Source organism: Saccopteryx leptura, chromosome 2 (genome assembly GCF_036850995.1).
Source record: "Saccopteryx leptura isolate mSacLep1 chromosome 2, mSacLep1_pri_phased_curated, whole genome shotgun sequence".
NCBI lineage: Eukaryota > Metazoa > Chordata > Mammalia > Chiroptera > Emballonuridae > Saccopteryx > Saccopteryx leptura.
In genome coordinates this window covers 319,030,314-319,053,358 of record NC_089504.1, presented here as the reverse complement: position 1 = coordinate 319,053,358, position 23,045 = coordinate 319,030,314, and the positions used below count along the sequence as shown (strand labels likewise).

Below are 23,045 nucleotides of genomic sequence, written 5' to 3'. Positions count from 1 at the left end.
AGAAGCAGTGCATGGTCCCCATGGGCTGCGTCCTGCACAGCCATACTGTCAGTAGAACCACACACACACAGTATGCAGCAAGCAGCTCATGTCGAGGAACAGTTATGGGGCAGTCATAGAAATTTTAGTGCAGCTGATGTTTAATATAAGAACATTTTTCATGATAGCTCTGAATCGTATCTGAATTTGACTTGATATATCACATGTAATATTTAATTGGCTCTTCACAAGATGGTTGTAGTAGGTTGGACCTTTCTTTTGTGCTTTAGGCAAGATAAAAATAAAACATGGAATTTGTTTAGAAACAAAAATTTTGAAACAGTCACTTCTGTTTCCCACGAACTTAGTTTTCCTTGGTTCACATCAGGTATAAAGAACTCACCGAGCAGCAGCTCCCGGGAGCTCTTCCTCCCGAGTGCACCCCGAACATAGATGGACCAAACGCCAAATCCGTCCAGAGGGAGCAGAGCCTGCACTCATTCCACACGCTCTTTTGTCGGCGGTGCTTCAAGTACGACTGCTTCCTACATCGTAAGTGCAGTTATTGTACGTTTTCATTTTCTATCTTTATTGTGGAATATGTCTTAGTGCAACCTGGAAATTGTTGGCGTTTATTACAACTAAAATTTATCATGTAATCTTGCAGTTATAATTGAAAAATGTTAGGATCACTTTCTTGTTATTTTTTAATTTGTTGCTTGAGAGTTGCTCCGAAGTCATTTGCATGTGTTGTGAGTTGGACTGTTGTGTCCCACTTCCCTGTGATACAGGTCAGGGGTTTTCCCATAAATGCTAACTGAGCAGTTGTTTCATAATAAAAGTATTACCGTGCACTAGCTGACAGCCCAGGCAGTGGTCGGCAAACTCATTAGTCAACAGAGCCAAATTTCAACAGTACAACGATTGAAATTTCTTTTGAGAGCCAAAGTTTTTAAACTTATATAGGTAGGTACATTGTTATTAATTTAATTAGGGTATTCCTAAGCTGGCCTTTGCTAAAAACATCCTCAGTCTGATTGAGCTGCATGTGGCTCGCAAGCCACGGTTTGCTGACTTGCTGACCACTGGCCCAGGGCAACACTGTGATATTAGTGAACAAATTTTGTTGAAGAAATTGGCTAACAAGCTGTTTATATATAAGGACCTGGCTGGGTAGCTCAGTTGGATAGAGCCTTGTCCTGATATGCCAAGGTTGTGGGTTTGATCCCCAGACAATAAGTGGTGTTGGGACAGACATGCAAAACAAAGAGATTGCACCTTCTTACAGCATACACAATAATACATTCATGGTGGCATAAAGACTTAGATGAACTCAAGACCATGCAAGTTCTAGAAAACATAGACGGTAAAATCTCGGACATTTCTCGTAGCAGTGTTTTTTCTGATATATAACCTCAGATGAGGGAAACAGAAAAAAGATACAAATGTGACTACAGCAAACTAAGAAGCTTTTGCACAGCAAAAGGAACCATCAACAAAATGGAAAGACAACCCACTGAAAAGGGGGAACCTATTTTTTGATACACCTGATAAGGGCTTAATATCTAAAATTTACAAGGAACTCATAAAACTCAACAGCAAAAAAAACACACCAAACAAAAGAGTCCAATTAAGAAATGGGGAAAGGACTTGAACAGACCTTTTTCTAAAGAGCACAGATGGTCACAGACCTATGAAAAGATACTCAATGTCACTAGTCATCAGAGAAATGCAAATTAAAACACCTCACACCTGTCAAAATGGCTATCATTAATCTCAACAAACAACAAATGTTGACAAGGATGTGGAGAAGAGGGGACTGTTGTGCGCTGTCATTAGGAATGCAGATTGGTGCAGCCACTGTAGAAATCAGTATGTAGTTACCTTAAAAATGAAAAAATAGAACTGCCTTATGACATAGCAATTCCACTTCTGAGAATTTATCCAAAGAAACCCAAAATACTAATTTGAAAGAAGATATGCACCCCTATGTTCATTGCAGCATTCTTTACAATAGCCAAGATTTAGAAGTAGCCCCAGTGCCCATCAGTAAATGAATGGGGGGAGGGAACGGGTACATTTACACAATGGAATATGACTCAGTTGTAAAAAGGCAGGAAATCTTATCCTTTGCAACAACAGCAACAGCATGGATGGACTAGGAGTTGAGCCAGTCAGAGAAAGACAAGTACCATTATAATTTCACTTGTAGTGGAGTCTAATGAACAAAACAGACTGAGCTCGCTGAGGGGAAGGGGGTTGGCTGAAAAAGGTGAAGGGATGAAGCAAAGAGAAAGAAACCTCACAGACACAGACAACAGCATGGGGACTGTTGGAGGGAAAGGGAGAGGGGGGAGGGAAAGGGAGGAGGCGAGGGAGGGTATGGGGGAACAGACCGTGATGGAGGGAGACTTGACTCAGTGGTGATCTCAATGTAATAAACAGATATGTTGTAGAATTGTGCAACTGAAACCTGTATACTTTCATTAAACAGTGTTACCCCAATTCAATAAAAAAAATTTTTTTTTTTTGGTATTTTTCTGAAGCTGGAAACGGGGAGGCAGTCAGACAGACTCCCGCATGTGCCCGACCGGGATCCACCTGGGTGATGCTCTGCCCATCTGGGGCGTAGCTCTGCCGCAATCAGAGCCATTCTAGTGCCTTAGGCAGAGGCCATGGAACCATCCTCAGCGCCCAGGCAAACTTTGCTCCAGTGGAGCCTTGGCTGCGGGAGGGGAAGAGAGAGACAGAGAGGAAGGAGAGGGGGAGGGGTGGAGAAGCAGAAGGGCGCTTCTCCTGTGTGCCCTGGCTGGGAATCGAACCCGGGACTCCCGCACGCCAGGCCGATGCTCTGCCACTGAGCTAATCGGCCAGGGCCTCAATAAATTGTTTTTAAAAATTAGTTTTTAACAAGTGGTATTCAGTTCTCCCCCATTTGACAGATAGAAACCCAAAAATTATAGATGTCAGAATTCTTTTGATAAAAACAGGAAATCTGATTTCATTGCAGAAGCTGTGTCAGTTGTTTCTGTAGGGATGGATATTAGAGACTGGAATGTTTATGAGCAGTTAGAGTTTGTGTGCATCACTTACAGAATACTGCCTGCTCCAGTTAAGGGCTGGAAGGCAAGTGCTGGGATGTGAACTGCATGTTGGCAAGACTGGATTGTACTCACTGACTTTTTTGTTGAGACTGGGGAAATGAAGCAAATATTTTTAGTTAAATTTGGATCTGTTATCTATTTTTTAGCTTTTCATGCAACACCCAACACTTACAAGCGGAAGAACACAGAAACGGCCTTGGACAACAAACCATGTGGACCGCAGTGTTACCAGCATTTGGTAAGCTTGCGGCGTGGGCCCTGAGGGCATTTGAGGTGCCGGTTCCGAACCTGAGGAGTGTGCAGTCAGGCTATACTGGCTCCGTGGCGCTCCTGGCCACACTAGGCAGAGGCCCGTCGTTTTGTAGCTCATGTGCTGGGCATTGGAGCCCTCATCAGTCCCGCGTTAGTCTGCAGCAACACTTTCACGTCTTTAGGGTCTCAAGGACTCTTCCGTTCCACCTTCCAGACAGCCCCACCTAAAGAAACCCCGGAACTCGGTGGTCACTGGTGTCCCCAAGCCTTGCTCAGAGATCGCCTTTGAGCCCCAGACCCCTATTGTTGCAGCTCTAGTATAGGGCCCACACTTTTTTTTTTTTAATGGAGAAAAGGTAAAGGTGTAGGACAATATGAGGTAGAAAAGTTCTCTTTTTACGGGTACTATCTTACTTTTACCATTTCCCCTCTTTGAACCAAGCCACTCCTACCTAGGAACTAAGTGGGTATATATTGCCTGTTGGATTTTGGACAGAAGATGCATTGAATGGCACCTGCAGAAGGTATCCTATTTTTAAGCAATTTGGTCTTTGTAGAATGAAGTTTAAACTGTTGGCTACTCTCAGACTTCTCCTTCTATTCCACTGAAACGGGATTCTTGAGCACTGGTTTATCGTGCTCCTTACGAGGCAGGGCTTTCCGCGGCTGCTTACTTCTGCCTCCCAGTCTCTCCCCCACCCTCTCGCCGTCGGGGTGCAGACATGCCTGCACAGCCCTGTTGCTCTGTTCCTGTCACTCCCTGGGGCTGTGCACCCTCCACAGGAACTAGGGTGTTCGCTAGGGAGGCAGGAGGTGATAGTGAGGCACACTTACGTGCTCTGTGTGCTTGTGTACTTCTCATGTGACCACGGAGGCACGTGCCAGATCAGAGCCCTGAAACAGGAGTTTGACTCCAGATGCATGTTAAGTATACGGTTCTCATAAAAATTTACTTATAAAGAGACTATATGTCACATAAAGTACATTTTGTTTTACTAGTCAGTTACTGTGTCTCACGTACAGAACTGTCTTGCTGATGGCAGCACTGGCAATATGGAGAGCCCACATCTGTCTGTCTGAAATGTCCAAATAGCAAAAGCAGATAGAGAACAAGTGTATTTAGACATGCAAATGATTATTTGTAAAAAAAATAGATGTTGTCTTGACTAACTTGCTTATGCAATCTTATTTTTCTTTCCTCCACCAAAATATGTTGTAGACCTTGACCTTGTTGTCTCCATGTCTCACTTCATAGGAGGGAGCCAAGGAGTTTGCGGCCGCCCTCACTGCCGAGCGGATCAAAACGCCCCCCAAACGCCCGGGGGGCCGCCGACGTGGGCGGCTCCCCAACAACAGCAGGCCCAGCACCCCCACCATTAACGTGCTGGAGTCCAAGGACACGGACAGCGACCGGGAGGCCGGGACCGAGACAGGCGGCGAGAACAACGACAAAGAGGAGGAGGAGAAGAAGGATGAAACGTCCAGCTCCTCTGGTGAGGGGCCTATAACGCACTGGGCCTGGCTGCTGCTGTGAGAGTCCCTGTTGTGGAGGCAAAGGGTGTGATGGAGTGACCTGCGGCCGGGTGCCGCTCTTGCCATCTCTCAGGGAGGGTGTGAGGTCCAGGTCATGCAGTGTCGTGTTCTTGGTGCTCTGTGGGTCGTTCTGGTTATTTTCCAGACTGGGTTTTCGGTGTCCCTCTGCCCTGTGACTTAAGCATGAACAGCACAGCCCCATTTGCCCAGGCTCCTGGTTCCATCGGGAAAAACCTGTGACACTCTGGTTTGTCTGTTCTCCGACATGACTGCCTTCCTGCTTTTTTCTTAAGCGTCCGCCAGATTTTACATCTTTTTTTTTTTTACAGAGAGAGGGATAGATAGGGACAGACAGGAATGGAGATGAGAAGCATCAATCATCAGTTTTTTGTTGCGACACCTTAGTTCATTGATTGCTTTCTCATATGTGTCCTGACTGGGGGTGGGGGGGTAGGCTTCAGCAGACCGAGTAACCCCTTGCTCAAGCCAGCGACCTTGGGTCCAAGCTGGTGAGCTTTGCTCAAACCAGATGAGCCCGCACTCAAGCTGGAAACCTCGGGGTCTCGAACCTGGGTCCTCCGCATCCCAGTCTGACACTCTATCCACTGTGCCACCACTTGGTCAGGCAGGTTTTACAAGTCTTGATGTGCTGTTCTCACCTGTCCTTTTCCTGACCAGTGCTTCCCTCTGGTTGTAGAAGCAAATTCTCGGTGTCAGACGCCCATAAAGATGAAGCCAAACAGCGAGCCCCCCGAGAACGTGGAGTGGAGTGGGGCCGAGGCCTCCATGTTCCGGGTCCTCATTGGCACCTACTATGACAACTTCTGCGCCATTGCCAGGTTAATCGGGACCAAAACGTGCAGGCAGGTGAGCACTTCTGGTTAATAAAGAGCTTCAGAGAGGGGGAAAATATGTAATATTCGCCCAAACGTAGGGACCACCTCTGTTAACCAGCTGTTCATCCGAGCAGGAGAAGCAGGGTCCTTTTTGTTGTCACCGAGAGGGAACTGAGAGAGCTGTTCTGACTTTAGATAGTTCGGGTTTAGGTTTCCGGTGAGGTAACTGTGGGCCTAAAGCCAGAGAGAATTTAGGTTGAGCCTCAGGATTCCTGATCAGAACGTAGCTGGAACGCCTCTCCTTGCGTGCGGGTCGGGACAGCGCCCGCTTCATTCCCTGCTGTCCCCGGCACCTCAGCACACGGGACGGGCGTTTCTGGTACGTGTTAGCTAGGACTGACCTTGCTCACCTTGACGTACTCACGGCTGTGACCGCCTCGCCTTTTGTCAGGTGTACGAGTTCCGGGTCAAAGAGTCGAGTATCATAGCACCTGCTCCCGCTGAGGATGTGGACACCCCTCCGAGGAAGAAGAAGAGGAAACACCGGTGAGTCCACCTCCGCTGTCCTGAGATGCTTCGGTGCTGAGGGCCGGATGCATCCCAGGCCACCGGCTGCCACTTTGTCTGCCAAGGACACGTAAACTGTCTCCAAGACAGACATGTGGAGTCCTGTTTCCATGAGCGTCTCTGGAGTTCCTCTGTGAGGGCACAGCAGCGTCAGGAGACTGAGATTTGGTGTGGAAATTATGAAAATTCCACTTACTGTGCTGCATTTTGCTGAGATAAACCTAGCAGCTTGTGCAGCACTGGCTACACAACTACTTCAGTTTGTTCTAAGTTGTTTTCCTGAGTGTGAATCTCAGGAGTGTGGATGCACGCTGAGCTGGTTTCTTTTTTTTTTCTTGGTATTTTTCTGAAGTTGGAAACGGGGAGGCAGTCAGACAGACTCCCGCATGCGCCCGACCGGGATCCACCCGGCACGCCCACCAGGGGGCGATGCTCTGCCCATCTGGGGCGTCGCTCTGTTGCAACCAGAGCCATTCTAGTGCCTGAGGCAGAGGCCACAGAGCCATCCTCAGTGCCCGGGCCAACTTTGCTCCAATGGAGCCTTGGCTGCGGGAGGGGAAGAGAGAGACAGAGAGGAAGGGGGGGGTGGAGAAGCAGATGGGCGCTTCTCCTATGTGCCCTGGCTGGGAATTGAACCCGGGACTCCTGCACGCCAGGCTGACGCTCCACCACTGAGCCAACTGGCCAGGGCCTGAGCTGGTTTCTGTTAGAGGCAGAAGCTTCCAGGTGTGTGGTGGTGCCACGACACCGATGTTCTCAGTAGGCTGTCCCATACGCCCGTGGGGTGAGGTTGGGGCCTCAGCACAGTGGCTGGACTGTCACTCAGTCCCGTCTCCCAACTTCAGTGATAAGCAGAGTTGGGTGTTAGGTGTGGAGCATTTAGATCAGTGTTTTACAAATGCTGGACCAGTTTGCCAGAAATCTCCTGCTGGTTGTGAAAGAGTTAACCTATCTGATGTGTGAAGATTACAGTCCCAGTGATCTTAGTTGAATTCGATTATGCTCGGGGATTTCTGCCTTGATGTTCCCTGAAATAATTTTCATCAGTCCCTAAGTGTTAAAAGGTTGAAAACCACTGAGTTAGATTACGTTTAACAGTCTGCATACACGCTGTTCCATTTCTTTAATTTAGAACTTTAAGAACTTAAAAAGTTTTTCCTACAAAATTTAGGCTTTAGTAGATACTTAAGTGGTTTTTGGCTGAATTATTTCTGACCACGTAGCTCAATTGCATGATAGACCCACATAATCTGCTACATGAAGGTGTGGCCACCCTAAGTGCTGACAGGTGACTTTGCAAAGGGCGTCTTGGCACCCAGCGGGTCTGGCTCCACCGCATTTCCAGGTTGCTGCAAACAGGCAGATGGGAGCTGGGGTTTGACTCCTGTCACCGTCAGTGGATTTAAGGCTCTGCTGTTCATGGCATAGATGGACCTGTGTCAGGAGTGGCCGTGGGTCTGTGCTGACCACAGCTCCAGCTTCCTGAAGGTTTTCTGTTTTGCAGGTTGTGGGCTGCACACTGCAGGAAGATACAGCTGAAAAAAGGTTGGCAATTCCCATTCCACTGCAGTAACTTAGAACTGTCTGCGTGTTGTCTGTGTCAGCATAGCCACTAGGGTACAGTTAGGGGATTCTGAGATAATTGACTGCTTTATATTAAGGCAATTTAAGTGGAGGACGTGTGCTGATTAGACTGCCAGTGAAGGCGAATTGCTGGTGGGGTTGAAGAAGCCGCACTTTGGGGCCCTGAGATGGGTGACAGTGCCCCAACACCCAGAGCCCGCAGGGAGGTGCTTCCAGCCATTGTTCTGTAGACAGGCGTGTGTGTCAGGTGGGGGAAACCTGCAGAGCTCCAAGGTCACGGGCAGAACGTGCTCTCGCTCCTTGTGTACAGTCTTCTCCCACCTCTGGTTGACGTGCGCGCTGTTGTCTTCCTGCAGACGGCTCCTCTAACCACGTTTACAACTACCAACCCTGTGACCATCCACGGCAGCCTTGTGACAGTTCGTGCCCTTGTGTGATAGCACAAAATTTTTGTGAAAAGTTTTGTCAGTGTAGTTCAGAGTGTAAGTATTTGTTGTGGGATATGGGCCTTTGGTCAGCCATTTAAAATAGTGACTGAAAGCAACACCATGGCAGCTCTGGCTGGCTTTCCTGGGATCTGCTGACTTAGGGCCCAGAGCCACCCGGCACCCAAGTCTGGCCAGGACCCTACCTAATGCATGTAACGTGGCAGGTTAGGCAGAACAGGGTTAAAGGAGCTGTGGTGACACTGGCAGAGAATGTAAGGGGAAGCTAGAAATCACTTTCTGGGCACCACGAGTTGTCGAAGGGTGGCGATTCAGTGACTGGATGGGACCGCAGTGAAGCCCAGCTGCGCAGGAAGGTTGTCTTCGTCTGTGCGCTGGGGCAGGGGGCTGCCGCGAGCATTCTGTGGGACTCCGTGCTGGTAACCACAAGGACGTCTCTGCAGGCCAGAACCGCTTTCCTGGGTGCCGCTGCAAAGCACAGTGCAACACCAAGCAGTGCCCCTGCTACCTGGCCGTCCGTGAGTGTGACCCTGACCTGTGTCTGACGTGTGGGGCCGCTGATCACTGGGACAGCAAGAACGTGTCCTGCAAGAACTGCAGCATCCAGCGGGGCTCCAAGAAGGTGCGGGGCGAGGGGCGGGACACACACAGGGTTAGCTGGGGCCACAGGGGGCAGGAGGGAGAGCTTGGGCCTGTCCTGGGGCAGCCGCCCCGCCCTGTGGGAGCAGCTGAGGCGTGTTAGGAGGAGCAGCTGTTAAGTGCTTTTGGTTTGCACTAAGGTGTTTTCCTAGTTGTTTAGTAGACAGCTTGAGCTTCTTTTTAAGTTAATAGAACCAGTAGGTAGCCTCCTTAATGCAAGTAAATGGTGTCCCTAGAATGTCGAGACCCATTCTTTCGATGGTAGCCAACTGTCCTTTTTGTGCTGAGCGGGAGAGGACATTTCCTGCAGTCGTTTTCACAGGCTTCCTTTTCCTTTAATGACCTTGAAACATCAGTGCCAGGAATTACATAACAGGGAGTTGCAAACAGGTGATTTTTAATTGTAGCAATCACGAAGTTGAATACTGAGAAAGGGAAACCTAACAACTGTACTGGGAAAGGTCAGTGTTGTGTTTTGCTTTTTTTTTTTAGTGTAGATGGTATGTTTCTTTAATTAATGACTTTTATAATAATAGATGGCACTTACTGTGTAATGTATAGCAGGCACTGGGCTCAGTGCTGTTAACTCTTTAGTCCTCAGACTCCATGAGGGAGACATCATTAAGCCCATGTCTAGGTAAGGGGACCGGAGTCAGAGGGCCTGAAAGGAGCAGGAATCCCGGCCGCCTGTGGCCTATGTAGACGGTTCCCTGACATCCCCTCCTACCAGTTGTTCCTGGCGGTGGGTTATTTTTTGGCTCTGATATTTTCAAGTGTTAGATGGTTTTGTCTGGGTAGTTAGTGCCCACTGAGGTCATTCTGTCACAAAGATGCGTGGTTTCCCGAGGCACACCCATGGTGAGCCCTAACGGCCTCCCCCTTCCTCCCCACCCTGCACTCACCACTGGAGTACAAACCGGTTTGCTCAGAAGGCAGGCAGTGCTGTTCATGCTGATGCTCTGTTTAACTCTGAAAACAGAATTAGGGATACTTGGTTACCAATGAGGCTTCATTTATTTCATATTGTTTACCTAATGCAGTTTCTGACTAGGGAGTTATCTGGGAAGTTCCCGACAGGGGACTCTAGGTTGGATTAGAATAGATGGGGGTCTTTTTAAGGGACACAGGGAATGAATGTGGGAGGAAAGCACAGTAATGACCCTGGCCATGTCCATCAGCTTGGCATCTGCTAAGAATACAGGCTGGGCTGATGCGGTGGTGACACCACCTCCGCACAGTTCTCCATGCTGTCGTGAGGACCTGCTGAGGGAGGAGGAGTCAGGGGCCGCACAGAAATTGGAGAAGCTGGTGGTGGAGGTCACTGTGGGGAAGTGTGGAGAGAGGGGGACTTGGCATCCTCGTGTGAAATTCAGTGAAAGTGAATCGTTAAGGAAGTTGGGACCTGCAGGAAGGACAAAGTGCTAGGGCAGCTGCCAAGGTGCCTTGTTGAAGGACAGCCGTCAGGGGCCCGCGCCACCACAGGCAGTTCTTCCTGGAGGTGGCGCTTATGGCCTGGACTTGATCCGATGAAAACCCAGAGCCCTCTTGCAGTTTGTAAGCCCCTTTGGCTAAACGGGGGAAGGTGACCTCTCTGTCCAGGGTGCGAGGTGGCTTCTTCCTGGGGGGCTCCAGGAGCCCATGACCGACAGGGAGGCGCCCTGGAGCTGGCTGTGGCTGCAACCGCAGCGCCTTGCTCTCTGATTGTGACTGCTTCTCCTCCAGCACTTACTGCTGGCGCCATCAGACGTGGCTGGCTGGGGCATTTTCATCAAGGATCCCGTGCAGAAGAACGAGTTCATCTCGGAGTACTGTGGAGAGGTGAGGCCATGGGCCCGGCAGTGCTGTGGGGGGCTGGGGAGCAGCCGTGGGACTGGCCGCTCACCACGCGCATAGCCAGTGGGTCTGGTTAGAAACAACTCGACACAAACTGCCTTTTTTGACCTGGACTCTGCTGCTGGCTTTGGTTTGCTTGGTAACTGGCTGCTTCAGTCCTGGTCAGTTAGCTTTTATCTGGGGGTGGGGCGGTGGGGGGTTTATGACACGATGTCCTACTTTATTCAGTCTCATTAGTAAGGACCTAGAAATGAGTGTCATTAATCTTACACCTTTTTAGCTGTAGAATTGGGGGAAAGCCATTGGGCTAGCTTAGGTTTGGTGTTAGTCCACCCCGTGTGAATTTCCACTCAGTAAAAAGACTTAGCACTTTCTCCGAGCGTACTTTGATGGGGAAATGTTTGAGTTGAAATCCTTAGAGCCCACTGTTCTTGGACACCTCAGCCCGCAGACTGGGCGGTAGAGAGACCTGCTGAGTTTCCTCAGGGAGATCCGAATTCTGGTGAGCTACGTGCGCGCTCCCACCAGGATGGGTCACCGAGTCCAACACCGTCTTCTCCTCTTTCTCCTTAGATAATTTCTCAAGACGAAGCTGACAGAAGAGGGAAAGTGTACGATAAATACATGTGCAGCTTTCTCTTCAACTTGAATAATGGTGTGTTGTTAGTCGGGGCGGTTTCTGGGTGGCACTGGGAGCCCTTCATTCGTGTTCTGAGCTGGCAGCTCTCCTTCCCTGGCTAAGGCGCGGCTGTTGCTGTCACTGGCAGGAGGAGTCCCCGTGGCAGAGCGGGCTGCGTTTGTGGGAAAGGGTGCCTGGGGTCCCACTGCTGTGTTCTAGTGACTGGGGCATACGTCCTCCTGGGGGGCGCTGAGCCGCTAGGCTTCTCCCACACTGCCCGCTGCCCGCAGAGGCCGGGGACATGTGATGCCGCTTTCCCAGGCGGAGTCTCCGGGCAGAGAATATGCGGCTGGAGTCCAGGCCACCGCGGGGTGGGGAGCTGTGATGGAAAGGGGGTGCCTGGTGCCCGAGATGTCCGCTCACCTTCGGTGAGACAGACAGGTTACACAAACAATAATGAACACTTAGATATGAAAATGGTTACTCTTGTGTTGGGAGGAATTTAGTCCGATTCCATTTGCTCAGTAATGCACATTTACAGTTAAATTACAGCATTTGGGGGACAACCATCCTGATTTAGCAATTAATTTGACCTAGAACAGTTTTTTCTTGTAAATGTCATTTCATTCTGAATGAAGTTGGCTAAATGACTTAGTTGCTTTTGAAGGCAGACCCTTGAGAACTAAAACCAGTTGTATTTCTGGAATCATATTTGTTTATTGTTCTGTAACTGAAACTATTCACTGCATTATGCTTATATTTTCTAGATTTTGTGGTGGATGCAACCCGAAAGGGTAACAAAATTCGTTTTGCAAATCATTCAGTCAACCCAAACTGCTATGCAAAAGGTAGGCGCCCCTGGGGTTGGGACCCCGGCAGCAGTGCCGTGCGACTCTGGGATAGCCACGGGGCGGGTCCCCTCCTTACTGACACCAGCATCTCTTTCCAGTCATGATGGTCAACGGCGACCACCGGATAGGGATCTTCGCAAAGAGAGCCATCCAGACTGGTGAAGAGCTGTTTTTTGATTACAGGTTGGTAGCGGTGCCTTTCTGGTGGGACCTGAGGGCTGGTCCTCCTGGCCTCAGCCTCCGTCCCCAGTGCCGTGTTATGTTAAGCAGAATGCAGAGAGCCCTGGGGCGCTCCTGTCCCCTCAGTGGTGGCTGCGTGCTAGGTCTAGTGTCTCTGTGCGGGGGAGTTGGCATTGCTGGCCGGTACCCTGCCTGGACCCAGTGGTGTCCACAGTGGTAAGCTGGCCGCTGACAGTGTTTGGTTCTGTGGGATAAGCTGATGGGCTAGTTCACCCACTTAAATGCAGCCAGAGGCCTGTCTAGTTAAACCCTGTGGCTACATATATGTCCTGTTCAGAAGCTCCGTCTTTCAGTATTTAGTAATCAGCTAGGGCCCGCGTGTTGCCACTTGGAAGGCATGAGCTAATGCAGACATGAGGGCGCTCGAGGGCACTGTGGGAGGGAGATTCGTGCGTTTGCAGACGCTGCCGTGTGCCCACTGGAGTGTGGTGGCGGCTCTCACTCACATCGGCCGCACCCAGCCTGTCCCCTGCCCTTTCAGGTACAGCCAGGCCGACGCCCTGAAGTACGTGGGCATCGAACGGGAGATGGAGATCCCTTGACATCCGCTACCTCGTCCCTCCTCCGGACAGCTGCCTTAGCTTCAGGAACCTCGAGTACTGTGGGCAATCTAGGAAAAGAAGATGCAGTTTAAAATTCTCAATTTGCAAAGTACTGTAAGAATAATTTATACTAATGAGTTTAAAAATCAACTTTTTATTGCCTTCTCACCAGCTGCAAAGTGTTTTGTACCAGTGAATTTTTGCAATAATGCAGTATGGTACATTTTTCAACTTTATGAATAAAGAATACTTGAACTTCTACCTGGTGTTGGTGTCCGTCCTGTAGCTTCAGCTGAGTTTAGAAAGTGGCCGCATCCAAGGGGAAGGCACACGCTCACATTTTCCTCCTTTGGCTTTGCCTCTTAGTATTACGTGTTTAGTACGGGGGTGGGCAAACATAGGTTTATACTTCTGAGTACGTGACAGTTTATTCTTGTATTACAGCTGTGTAAACCTATGTTTGTCCATCCCCTGTATACACGTAAATAATATAGACTAAATAATATAGACATGACTATACTGTATGTAATATGGTATACTTTGTATAAGTATAGCAATATTGCCTATTAGTAACTAAATGAATCAAGAACACTGTTTGCATCCTGAGGTGGGGGGGTGTTCCAGCCAGCCAGGTGGCCTGGGACGTTACCTGTAAGCTGTGTTGATCTCCATGAGTCCTTTAGTGTAGACAGAGCCTTCAGAAATACAGCAGTGTAAACGACAGTTCTCATTTCCCGTGAAAGGGGGCAGCTGTCACCTCTTCATGAGGAGGGGTTCTGACCCCTCCCTCCAAGGGTCAAGGAAACGGTGCCTCTTCCCTGGGCACAGTGACAGTATTCCTGCACCTCTCCAAACAGCCAGTCTGGGTGGAGCTGCCTGTTCTAGACTCGGAGAAAATTATTACTTTATAATGTGATCTTATTTAATGTGAAGCTTACCTTCTGTTCCAATTATGCAAACACTGTGAGAATGGTTTGTTCCATCGATGCACAAGCCATCGCAGCACAAGTCCTAAAACAAAGTTAATTTGTCACTCAGCTCTGGCAGCAAAATGACCTGGCCGTATACGCTCGTTTTCCATGGTTACCTTTATGAACCCCACCCAGGAGACAGGGCCACACTCGGCTGGCTGCTGCCGACTGAGTCACAGGAGGACCCCGGGCCTGCCCTGGACGGCCGTGCCCCGCCTGGGTGCTCAGCCCCAGCGCAGCCCGTCAGGGTGCGGTGTTCCTCCCAGCCAGTCTCCCCAGCAGCCGGAGGTTCTGCTCACTGACTAGGCCACAGACGCAAACGCAGCATGAGGACAAATGGAAAGTATTAATGGAAAGCTGTTATTGTGAGCACCATCTGCTGTCTTAATGCACAGCAAGCTGCTTGTACCCTGACTAGAAACATGCCCTTCATGACACGGAGCTTCCCAACCAGACCCATTCACACGCCCGGGGTGGGGGGTTCCTTCACAGCAGAGCTGCCAGCCTCAGACTGTTCCTTATACAGGGTGGGACTCAGCAGCACAGAAGTTAGTCGATTACCCAATTAACATATTTGGACAAAAGCTAACTTTAACAACAGTATGCACCCCCCTCCCCAACCTTTTCCATCTCATGGCAAACTATTACGTGGCACACCAAAAAATAAATTTTTTGCTAATCTGACAAAAAAATACATATGATTTTAATTACACTCACCCTGATGGCTACTGATGTATTGGCTGTTGTCATTTTTTTCTTTGACAATCTAAGGGAAAAGAGGTCAGTGCCCCTGAACACATCTGTTCCCCACCAGGCAGACAGAAGTAGGGGTGTAACAACGACGGGCCAGGACACAGCTGTTTCAAAGTTTCCAGACAGTTTAGGAGTGTATTACACATCGCTTTCTGAGGACAGTGGCCCAGAGTCCCCAGGCCTCTTTTCCCAATGGCCCTAAGGACCCTCATGGGGACAGCCGCGGCTCTTACTGTCCCGGCCTCAGGTCCAGGCAGCCCCTCACCCAAGGGCCAATGCCTGTACCACGAAATAATGTCGCTCTGCTCGTCACAATTCTTTTCAATCAGTACTTGACAATTTATACATTCAGACGCCAGTTGTACTCACCTACCCAGAGACCGCTGCTTATTTTTCCAGTATTGTCTGGTTCACCAGGCCTCCCATCGCTCCTGTATCCGTCCAGTGACTCGGTCCTGACGCCACCTGCGCCCAGGAGTTCAACAGCTGCCCTCATGCTACAAACATGTCTCATCATGTAGACTTGGAGATGGGTCATTAACAGCCCCAGCCTGAGCTTTCTGAGCACTAAGCAGTGTGTTGGGTATCTGAGCTCTGGGCTCCTCTTGGAGCAGGAGTGACCTGAAATGCATGCGTGCTGTTCCTGCAGCCCCTCGTCACAACCCCCAGCGAGGGTCCCATCACCAGTGCAAGCCCCGTCTCTGTCAGGCTGTGATTGTGCTGGCCCCGAGCAAGGTGGGGGTGGCTTTCATAGCTTTTTAGGAACGATGTGTTTCTGTCACTAGACAGCTGGGCACGGGAGGGTGGCTTGTTTCTTCAGCCATCCAGCTGCGGGAGGTGGTCACCATTATCTGGAGTGATGGCACCTGTTTCACAAGACGGGGGCGCTTAGCTGTTGGGGTCTCACTCCTCCATGTGTGACACAAGCTTAGAACTGCCAGGAGGTGTCAGGGATGTGAGATGGGCTTTCTGTCCTTTCAGGCTCTATCAAGTTTAAAACAAGTCCACACTCGCCCTGGCCGGTTGGCTCAGTGGTAGAGCGTCGGCCTGGCGTGCAAGGGGTCCCGGGTTTGATTTCCAGCCAGGGCACACAGGAGAAGCGCCCATCTGCTTCTCCACCCCTCCCCCTCTCCTTCCTCTCGGTCTCTCTCTTCCCCTCCCGCAGCGAGGATCCATTGGAGCAAAGATGGCCCGGGTGCTGGGGATAGCTCCTCGGCCTCTGCCCCAGGCGCTGGAGTGGCTCTGGTCGCAACAGAGCGACGCCCCGGAGGGGCAGAGCATCGCCTCCTGGTGGGCAGAGCGTCGCCCCCTGGTGGCCGTGCCGGTTGGATCCCGGTCGGGCGCATGCGGGAGTCTGTCTGTCTCTCCGTTTCCAGCTTCAGAAAAATACAAAGAAAAAAAAAATTAAAACAAGTCCACACTCACCTTTATGTGGTCACCATGGGTCTCCCTGGGTAACTGGACAGAGTTCAGGATGCAGCGTTCCCCCCCCCCCCCCCCCCCCCGACAGTGACATTACTGTGACTCCTGGAAGAAAACAAGTGTTTAGAAGTAGAAGTGGGATTCAAGTCAGACAGACCGGGCCGGTGTGCTGTTTTTAACTGTGGTCAAGTCTTTAAATTTCTTCAAGAAATTCACTAATCTTTTATTTTTTTACAGAGACAGAGAGTGAGTCAGAGGGAGGGATAGACAGGGACAGACAGACAGGAACGGAGAGAGATGAGAAGCAGCAATCATTAGTTTTTCATTGCACATTGCAACACCTTAGTTGTTCATTGATTACTTTCTCATATGTGCCTTGCAGCGACCTTGGGTTCAAGCTGGTGGGCTTTTGCTCAAACCAGATGAGCCCTCGCTCAAGCTGGCGACCTCAGGGTCTCGAACCTGGGTCCTCTGCATCCCAGTCCAACGCTCTATCCACTGCGCCACCGCCTGGTCAGGCAAATTCATTCATCTTAAAGTGCTCAATCAGTGTTTTAAATTTCAGGAGCTTCTTGTGCCCAAACTGACTGTTCCCTTGTAGATGCCTGAGCCCACAGCCATGCCCAGCACGACCTCCGACCCTCGCAATGGCCAAGGAACGGTCCTGCCTCACCAGATCTAACCTCTGGGTAGAGGAAGTGGGCCCTGTGACAGACACCTCGCCTGCAGTCCTATCCCTCCCGGGCAGATTCTGTAGCGACTGTGCACCCGAGGGTTTCAGAACACCCGGGCCTCTGCCTGTAAGCAGCTTCAGGAAAGTTCTATGTGCTTATCTTGGGAGGACAATGCTGACAGGATCTTTCCCCGTTTCTTTGCTTGTCAGCATGTAAGGAACTCGGTTCTCTGGCTTGCGTTAGGTGGCTCCTGACCACCCGTTAGGTGAGGTTATGGCATGGGAAATAAGATGAGGATGTCAAGCGCCCCCCCCCCCTTAAGTTAGCTAGCGGGAGGGGGCAGGGACAGATCTGGGACCTGAGGATGTGGGGTGACCACCTCCTTCCCCATCCCATCTGCTTCCTGTTCTGAAGGTCCTGGCTTGGCCAAGCTACTTACACTCGGCCACTTCCTATCCTGGAGGAAGCCGAGACACCAGTGAAATCTCATTAAAATAGTTCCCACCTTAACGGGGCTCAGGGCAAGTTCTGAAAGTGGCTTCTGGGGCCATCTGAGCTGAGGCCAACACACAGGGAACCGCTGTGAGCAAGGCAAGCTGTGGACTCCGCTTCTCAGGAGCAGCAGCCATGGGGTCCCGGGCCTTCAGGATGGGGGGGACGGTCCCCGAGGAGGTCCTGCTTTTGCCTGATTGAAGACACTGGCTATCATGAAAGAGATAAGTGTGGAAACCATTCTGTGAGTGCTTAATCTTATTACTTTTTTAATTTTTATTTTATTTTATTTATTTAATTATTCGTTTTAGGGGGGGAGAGAGAGAGAGAGAGAGAGAAGGGGGAGGAGCAGGAAGCATCAACTCCCATATGTGCCTTGACCAGGCAAGCCAGGGTTTTGAACTGGCAACCTCAGTGTTTCCAGGTTGATGCTTTATCCACTGCGCCACCACAGGTCAGGCTCTTATTACTTTTTATAACCTGTTTAACTTTTAAGATTTTACTTACTGATTTTTAAAGAGAGGAGAGGGAGAAAGGGGGAGAGAAAAGCAGGAATTAACCGTTAACTTTTAAAACTAACCTACTGCCTACCAGGATTGCTCCAAGATGCTCGGAGAACCTGTTCTACGTATTCCTGACTACACTTCCCCATGTCTGTGGGACTCAGACAGGTCTGCTTGGTGTGTTAGTCCTCGCAGCCTTAAGAAAGCCAGGAGGTTCAGAAGGAAGAACCTGCAAGCATCGAGCGGCAGAGCCGGGCCCACCTGGGGGGGGTCTTGCTGCCACCTCCCCATGTTTTCCGTCCTCCGGCCAGGAAGCGAGTGAGGTGACAAGTCAATCATGGCTGTTTACAGAGAACAGAGTTATCGTCATGGAGACATGCAAGCTGGAGCAGTCTCCTCCCCCAGGGGACAAGCAGCCCAGAACACTACAACTTACCAGCAGGTGCCAGGAGAGCAGAGGCTTGCTGGATGGTCTGGTCCTGCCAGTGGGTGCCCTTCAGGACAGCGGGGACTCACGCCTTTGCTGCCCAAGTTCATCTCGACCTATGTGGCTTCTTGTATTTAACAACCGGTTAGAACTGGCATGAAGGTGCCGCCAGGCCGTCACACTTCTAGGTCCCTGTGCTCATCAGTGGTCGCACGGACTTGGCAGCAGAGGTGGGCCCGGGGCTGCTGCCCACGCTGCTTCTAGTTCCTGTCCTCACTGGCGACGAGCACCCTCCTCTCCTCAGCCCTCCACCTGCGAGGTGGGGGACCTGGCTCCCAGGTCAGGGGGCCGAGGAGGAACCGATCCACCCTTACAAGTGGCAGGTGGAACCCACATGTTTCTGACCCTGATGCCGCACTCGCGTCACTGGAGGAGTCACATGAGTCAACATCCATGTTTGGTAAAACTACAAGGGGCTTAAAACTTGGAGATCTTAGAAAACAATTTTAATCTGAAGACTGCAGCCCATTACGACTACAGGAAGATGCCAGGAGTAGAAATTTGCACAATCATTGCATCTTTTATTTACATACAGAAGTCAGTAAAACTGAAAAAACCAAATGCAACTTGTACAGAAATCCTTTAATTTTCTTTATTTTCACACATTAAAAAATGAAACACACTATACAAATGGTTTTCCAGAGCAGGTTACACGCAGGTCCGTCCGGGCTCCTCTCCACGCGCGACCCACGTCTCAGAGCCACGCGGCCACCGCGGAGCCGGCGGACGAGTTAATGCAGTAGCATGCAGCCCTCAGCGTGGAAGGGGCGTTCCCTCTGTTCTTAAATTAGGTTAAATGGCGTCGGTGTCCATATTTACAGACTTGAAATGTATCGATCCTGAGCAGTTCTGATGTACACTTGAGACCGGCGGATGGGAGTCGTGGTCTCAGTAAAAGGGGGGCCGGTGGCGGCCGGCAGCTGCTCGGAACCGGTGTCGTCCGGCCACCGGGCATGCTCCTGCGGCGGCACAATCAGACCTTCCGCCGGGGCTAAGCCAGGTAACTGTAGGTGTCCTTTTCACCGTCCACTCGCTCCAAGTACTCTTTCTCGATCAGAATGTCAATGCATTTCTGGGTGTTATTTAAAAAAGGAAGAGGTAGGGAAAAAAAGTGTTACCAGGACAGAGACAGGCGCCCTCACCAGGGGCTCCCCCACCTCCGAGAGCTCAGCGGGGAGCATGGTCACCTCGTGTGCCCATCGGCCCACGGCTGCCCTCTGGCTGCCGCCTACCCAGTGGCTGCAGAAAGGGAAGCTGCCTCGCTCCTATTTTATTTATTTTTACAATGTGAGTGTATTTACCATAACTGAACTGTATTTTCAGTTGTTTTTTTAACCACAATTAAAAATAAAAACCAATTTTTCAAAGGCGGTGAAGGCGCCTCCCAGCCATGGCCACACTGTATCGGGACCACGCAGCGTCAGCACCCTGGGTGCACTCGCTCTGCAGGATGTTCTCACTGAGGGAAACACAGCGGAGGCCCAGGCCGTCGCTGCCTTATTTCTTATGACTGGGTGCTCCCTCCCCTCAGCCGAGCACCAGCAGCAGCAAACTCCTGCCCGAGGAGCCTGGGCCGGGGAGCACGCGTCCGTCTGTCTCTGGTGGATTCCTAGCACTCCAGCGGCACATAGTTCAACAAGTTCGCAGGGACAGAAACATAAGCAGTGCCTCCTTGGAGAACTAAACAAATGCTTCCAAGCCGCCAAGCAGCCACTCGTGGTCACAATACTTCTAAACCACACCCACGATGCACTGTCAGCTGCAGTTATATAGTAGTTTCCTTCAAGTGGAGGCTGAAATTTGCACATTTCATGTGTAGCAACTTCAAAGATTTTAAAAAATAATTATTTCTTTACACACCATTTAAAAAAAGCTGTTCAAAATGAAATACCATAGCCATATAGATGGCATTAATAGTTTTTGGAATAGACATAGCTGACTCCTGGTAGATCCTCAACTGGGCCCTGGGGACAGGGGACTTGGCCCGCAGGAAGACGGCCCCAAACCCCAGACAGAGGCCGTTCATGGCCGGCCCACCCGCTTCTATTATAAATGACCCTGCCAGAATGAGCTGAACGTGGTCAGCAGGGGCTGGTGTCTGCTCCCCGGAGTCCCGCCCTTCAGCGGAGGGCCACTGACATGCTGTATGTAGCAGGGATAAATCTCTGTGTTTTAATGGACATTAAAAGTAAGGCCTACTTTCTCCTGGAAAAAGGTGCACGTGGACCACCAAACTCCTGCTTCAGGACACACCACCCGCCTGCTCCTACTTCTTTTTTTTTTTTTTTTAATTATTTTTATTTATTCATTTTAGAGAAGAGAGACAGAGAGAGAGAGAGAGAGAGAGAAGGGGGAGAGGAGCAGGAAGCATCAACTCCCATATGTGCCTTGACTGGGCAAGCCCAGGGCCCCGAACCGATGACCTCAGCGTTCCAGGTCGACGCCTGATCCACTGCGCCACCACAGGTCAGGCTGCTCCTACTTCTATCTCTTCCATTTCTCAGTAACTACATAGTACCTTACTGACTTTTGTTTTTTAGAGACAGACATCGATTTGTTGTTCCACTCATTTACGCATTCACTGGTTGATTATACATGCTCTCAATTGGGGCTGGAACCCACAATGTCGGCGCATCGAATGATGCTCTAACCAACTGTGCAACCTGGCCAGGGCTCTCCATCTTCTCTAAAATAGCTGCCTCTGCTGTGTGACCCCTGTACCTTGATGACGGGGACGCGCGGCTTGAACCGCGAGGACAGCTGCGTGAGCACCTCCCCGAGCAGCTGCTGGTGCTTCAGGACCTTGCGCATCTTCATGATCCTCACGATTGCCGCCTGCAGACAGAGCAAAAACGACAGTCATTCTCAGTCCCGCGGGGCAGTCTGCACCTGCGCCCACGCTGCAGCCTACGGGCTCAAGCGCCCTGCAGAGAAGCGGGCCACGAGTTCTCCCCACCTATGTCTCAACTCTAACAAAACCGACATTAAAATATTTGGTCTTAGCCTGACCAGGTGGTGGCGCAGTGGATAGAGCATCGGACTGGGATGCAGAGGACCCAGGTTCGAGACCCCGGGGTCACCAGCTTGAGCGCCGGCTCATCTGGTTTGAGTAAAAACCCCACCAGCTTGAACCCAAGGTCGCTGGCTCCAGCAAGGGGTTACTCGGTCTGCTGAAGGCCCGCAGTCAGGGCACATATGAGAAAGCAATCAGTGAACTAAGGTGTTGCAATGCGCAATGAAAAACTAATGATTGATGCTTCTCATCTCTCTCTGTTCCTGTCTGTCCCTGTCTATCCCTCTCTCTGACTCACTCTCTGTCTCTGTAAAAAAAAAAAAAAATTGGTCTTAGGGGCCATTCTGATAACCCAACCATAAGGCATTTAAAAAACAAGGAAAACTCAGTCTTCAAGCCACAGAGGCCGCCCAACCCTCCACGGAGCAGTGTCCTTCCCTCCCACCTGAGCTCACCACATACACCTGCTCTCCGTGTTAGCTCAGGGGCCCCACCCAGAGCCGCCACCCTGTTCCCGGCCCTTGGCCGGGCACAGTCACCTGGATCAGCAGTTTGCGGTCCTCCTCAATGTTTTTGTGTGTCGTTTCTTGTTCCTGCTTCTGCTCAGTTTTCATTGGCACATTGATGTTTACCCTTAATTTCTTACTGTGAAAAATAAAACCAGGAAACATTCACCATTATTTGAAAGGCAGTAAGGCTGCTGTCGGTCCCACTACACCCCAGACGGAGGGGCCGTCCCTGCCTCCCCACCCTGGGCTCCGGAGCTGCCTCTAACCGCACACAGCGGCTCTACCACCAGCCTGGCCATCAGCACGCCTGGAGCCGGGCCCTTTGCCTGCTCTCCCAAACTATGTCAGGAGAAAGAACCAGGACACTTGGACAGAGGTACAAACTTCTAGCTGAGCTATTTAAAGAGACTATTTGCCAAATTAAAAAACAAAAAACTGGAAACCAGAGTTAAATGGGGAAACACCTAGCATCGTCACATGGTGTCCAAGGTCGACACCAAACCCCCGCCCGCCTGTCTAGCCACGCCGGGCTCGCCGCCCTTTCTGCAGTGACAGTGGTCACTGTGCTCGGGGCCAGGGGACGGCTCTGGTCCAGGACCATCTACTCTGCACAGTTCCTTACTTTTTATAACCGAGATATAATTTTATTAAAGTATCCGGTTTCAGCTCCACCTCGTCGACATTTGCATTTTCATCTTCCAAGACCTGCAAGGAAACAGCTGTTACAACATAATCTCAGAAAAAGGCTTTTTCTAGCTTTATATAAAAAGTGCACAAACATACCAACAACTTCGACTTCAAAAGAATCTGTAGGACTTGTGCCAAAATGTCCTGCAAATAAACAGAAAAGGGTAAGTTAAAGAGAAAATGAGTTTTTCTTTACAATAAAAACCAAAGGCAACCCTGTAATCTATTTTTTCTGTAGAAAAACAGTCACCAAACCAACCAACATACTCAGAGGGAAAAGGGAGGGTGCTTTTGTAGGCTCCCCAAATCCACTAGGGCCAGAAGTGACATCAGCCCCTCTTGAGCCTCCATCGCCCAATAACGCAAATTGACGGCTGTTCCACAAAACACAGGCCACGCACGCTGGTCCCTTTAATTAACAACAGGAGCCCATGCATTTACATGCCTGACAGCTCCTGGCTGACGCTGACCCCAGAAGAAATACTTCAGTGTCCCCACAGGGTCAGGAA

At 50.4% G+C, this 23,045-nt stretch overlaps 2 protein-coding genes across 7 annotated transcripts in view; one reads left to right on the top strand and one right to left on the bottom strand.

Annotated features, from left to right (window-relative positions):
* EZH2 (enhancer of zeste 2 polycomb repressive complex 2 subunit) overlaps nt 1–13,278 on the top strand; it is a 66,049-nt gene extending 52,771 nt beyond the window's left edge. For 4 of the 5 annotated variants that reach the window (XM_066362956.1, XM_066362953.1, XM_066362954.1 and 1 more), the window contains exons 8-20: nt 368–531; nt 3,230–3,321; nt 4,591–4,828; nt 5,566–5,735; nt 6,156–6,250; nt 7,776–7,816; nt 8,212–8,337; nt 8,745–8,923; nt 10,663–10,758; nt 11,347–11,428; nt 12,160–12,240; nt 12,342–12,426; nt 12,965–13,278. In XM_066362956.1, the coding sequence (XP_066219053.1) occupies nt 368–531; nt 3,230–3,321; nt 4,591–4,828; nt 5,566–5,735; nt 6,156–6,250; nt 7,776–7,816; nt 8,212–8,337; nt 8,745–8,923; nt 10,663–10,758; nt 11,347–11,428; nt 12,160–12,240; nt 12,342–12,426; nt 12,965–13,025 (1,510 nt within the window). In that variant the 3' untranslated portion in view covers nt 13,026–13,278. The remainder of the gene's footprint in view (nt 1–367; nt 532–3,229; nt 3,322–4,590; nt 4,829–5,565; nt 5,736–6,155; nt 6,251–7,775; nt 7,817–8,211; nt 8,338–8,744; nt 8,924–10,662; nt 10,759–11,346; nt 11,429–12,159; nt 12,241–12,341; nt 12,427–12,964) is intronic. The other variant, XM_066362957.1, reaches the window with a different exon arrangement.
* A 5,612-nt stretch (nt 13,279–18,890) lies between these two features.
* CUL1 (cullin 1) overlaps nt 18,891–23,045 on the bottom strand; it is a 77,380-nt gene continuing 73,225 nt past the window's right edge. For both annotated transcript variants that reach the window (XM_066362950.1, XM_066362949.1), the window contains exons 18-22: nt 22,633–22,680; nt 22,472–22,554; nt 21,880–21,985; nt 21,049–21,162; nt 18,891–19,399 (exon numbers count right to left, since the gene is read on the bottom strand). In XM_066362950.1, coding sequence (XP_066219047.1) covers nt 19,319–19,399; nt 21,049–21,162; nt 21,880–21,985; nt 22,472–22,554; nt 22,633–22,680 — 432 coding nt within the window. In that variant the 3' untranslated portion in view covers nt 18,891–19,318. The remainder of the gene's footprint in view (nt 19,400–21,048; nt 21,163–21,879; nt 21,986–22,471; nt 22,555–22,632; nt 22,681–23,045) is intronic.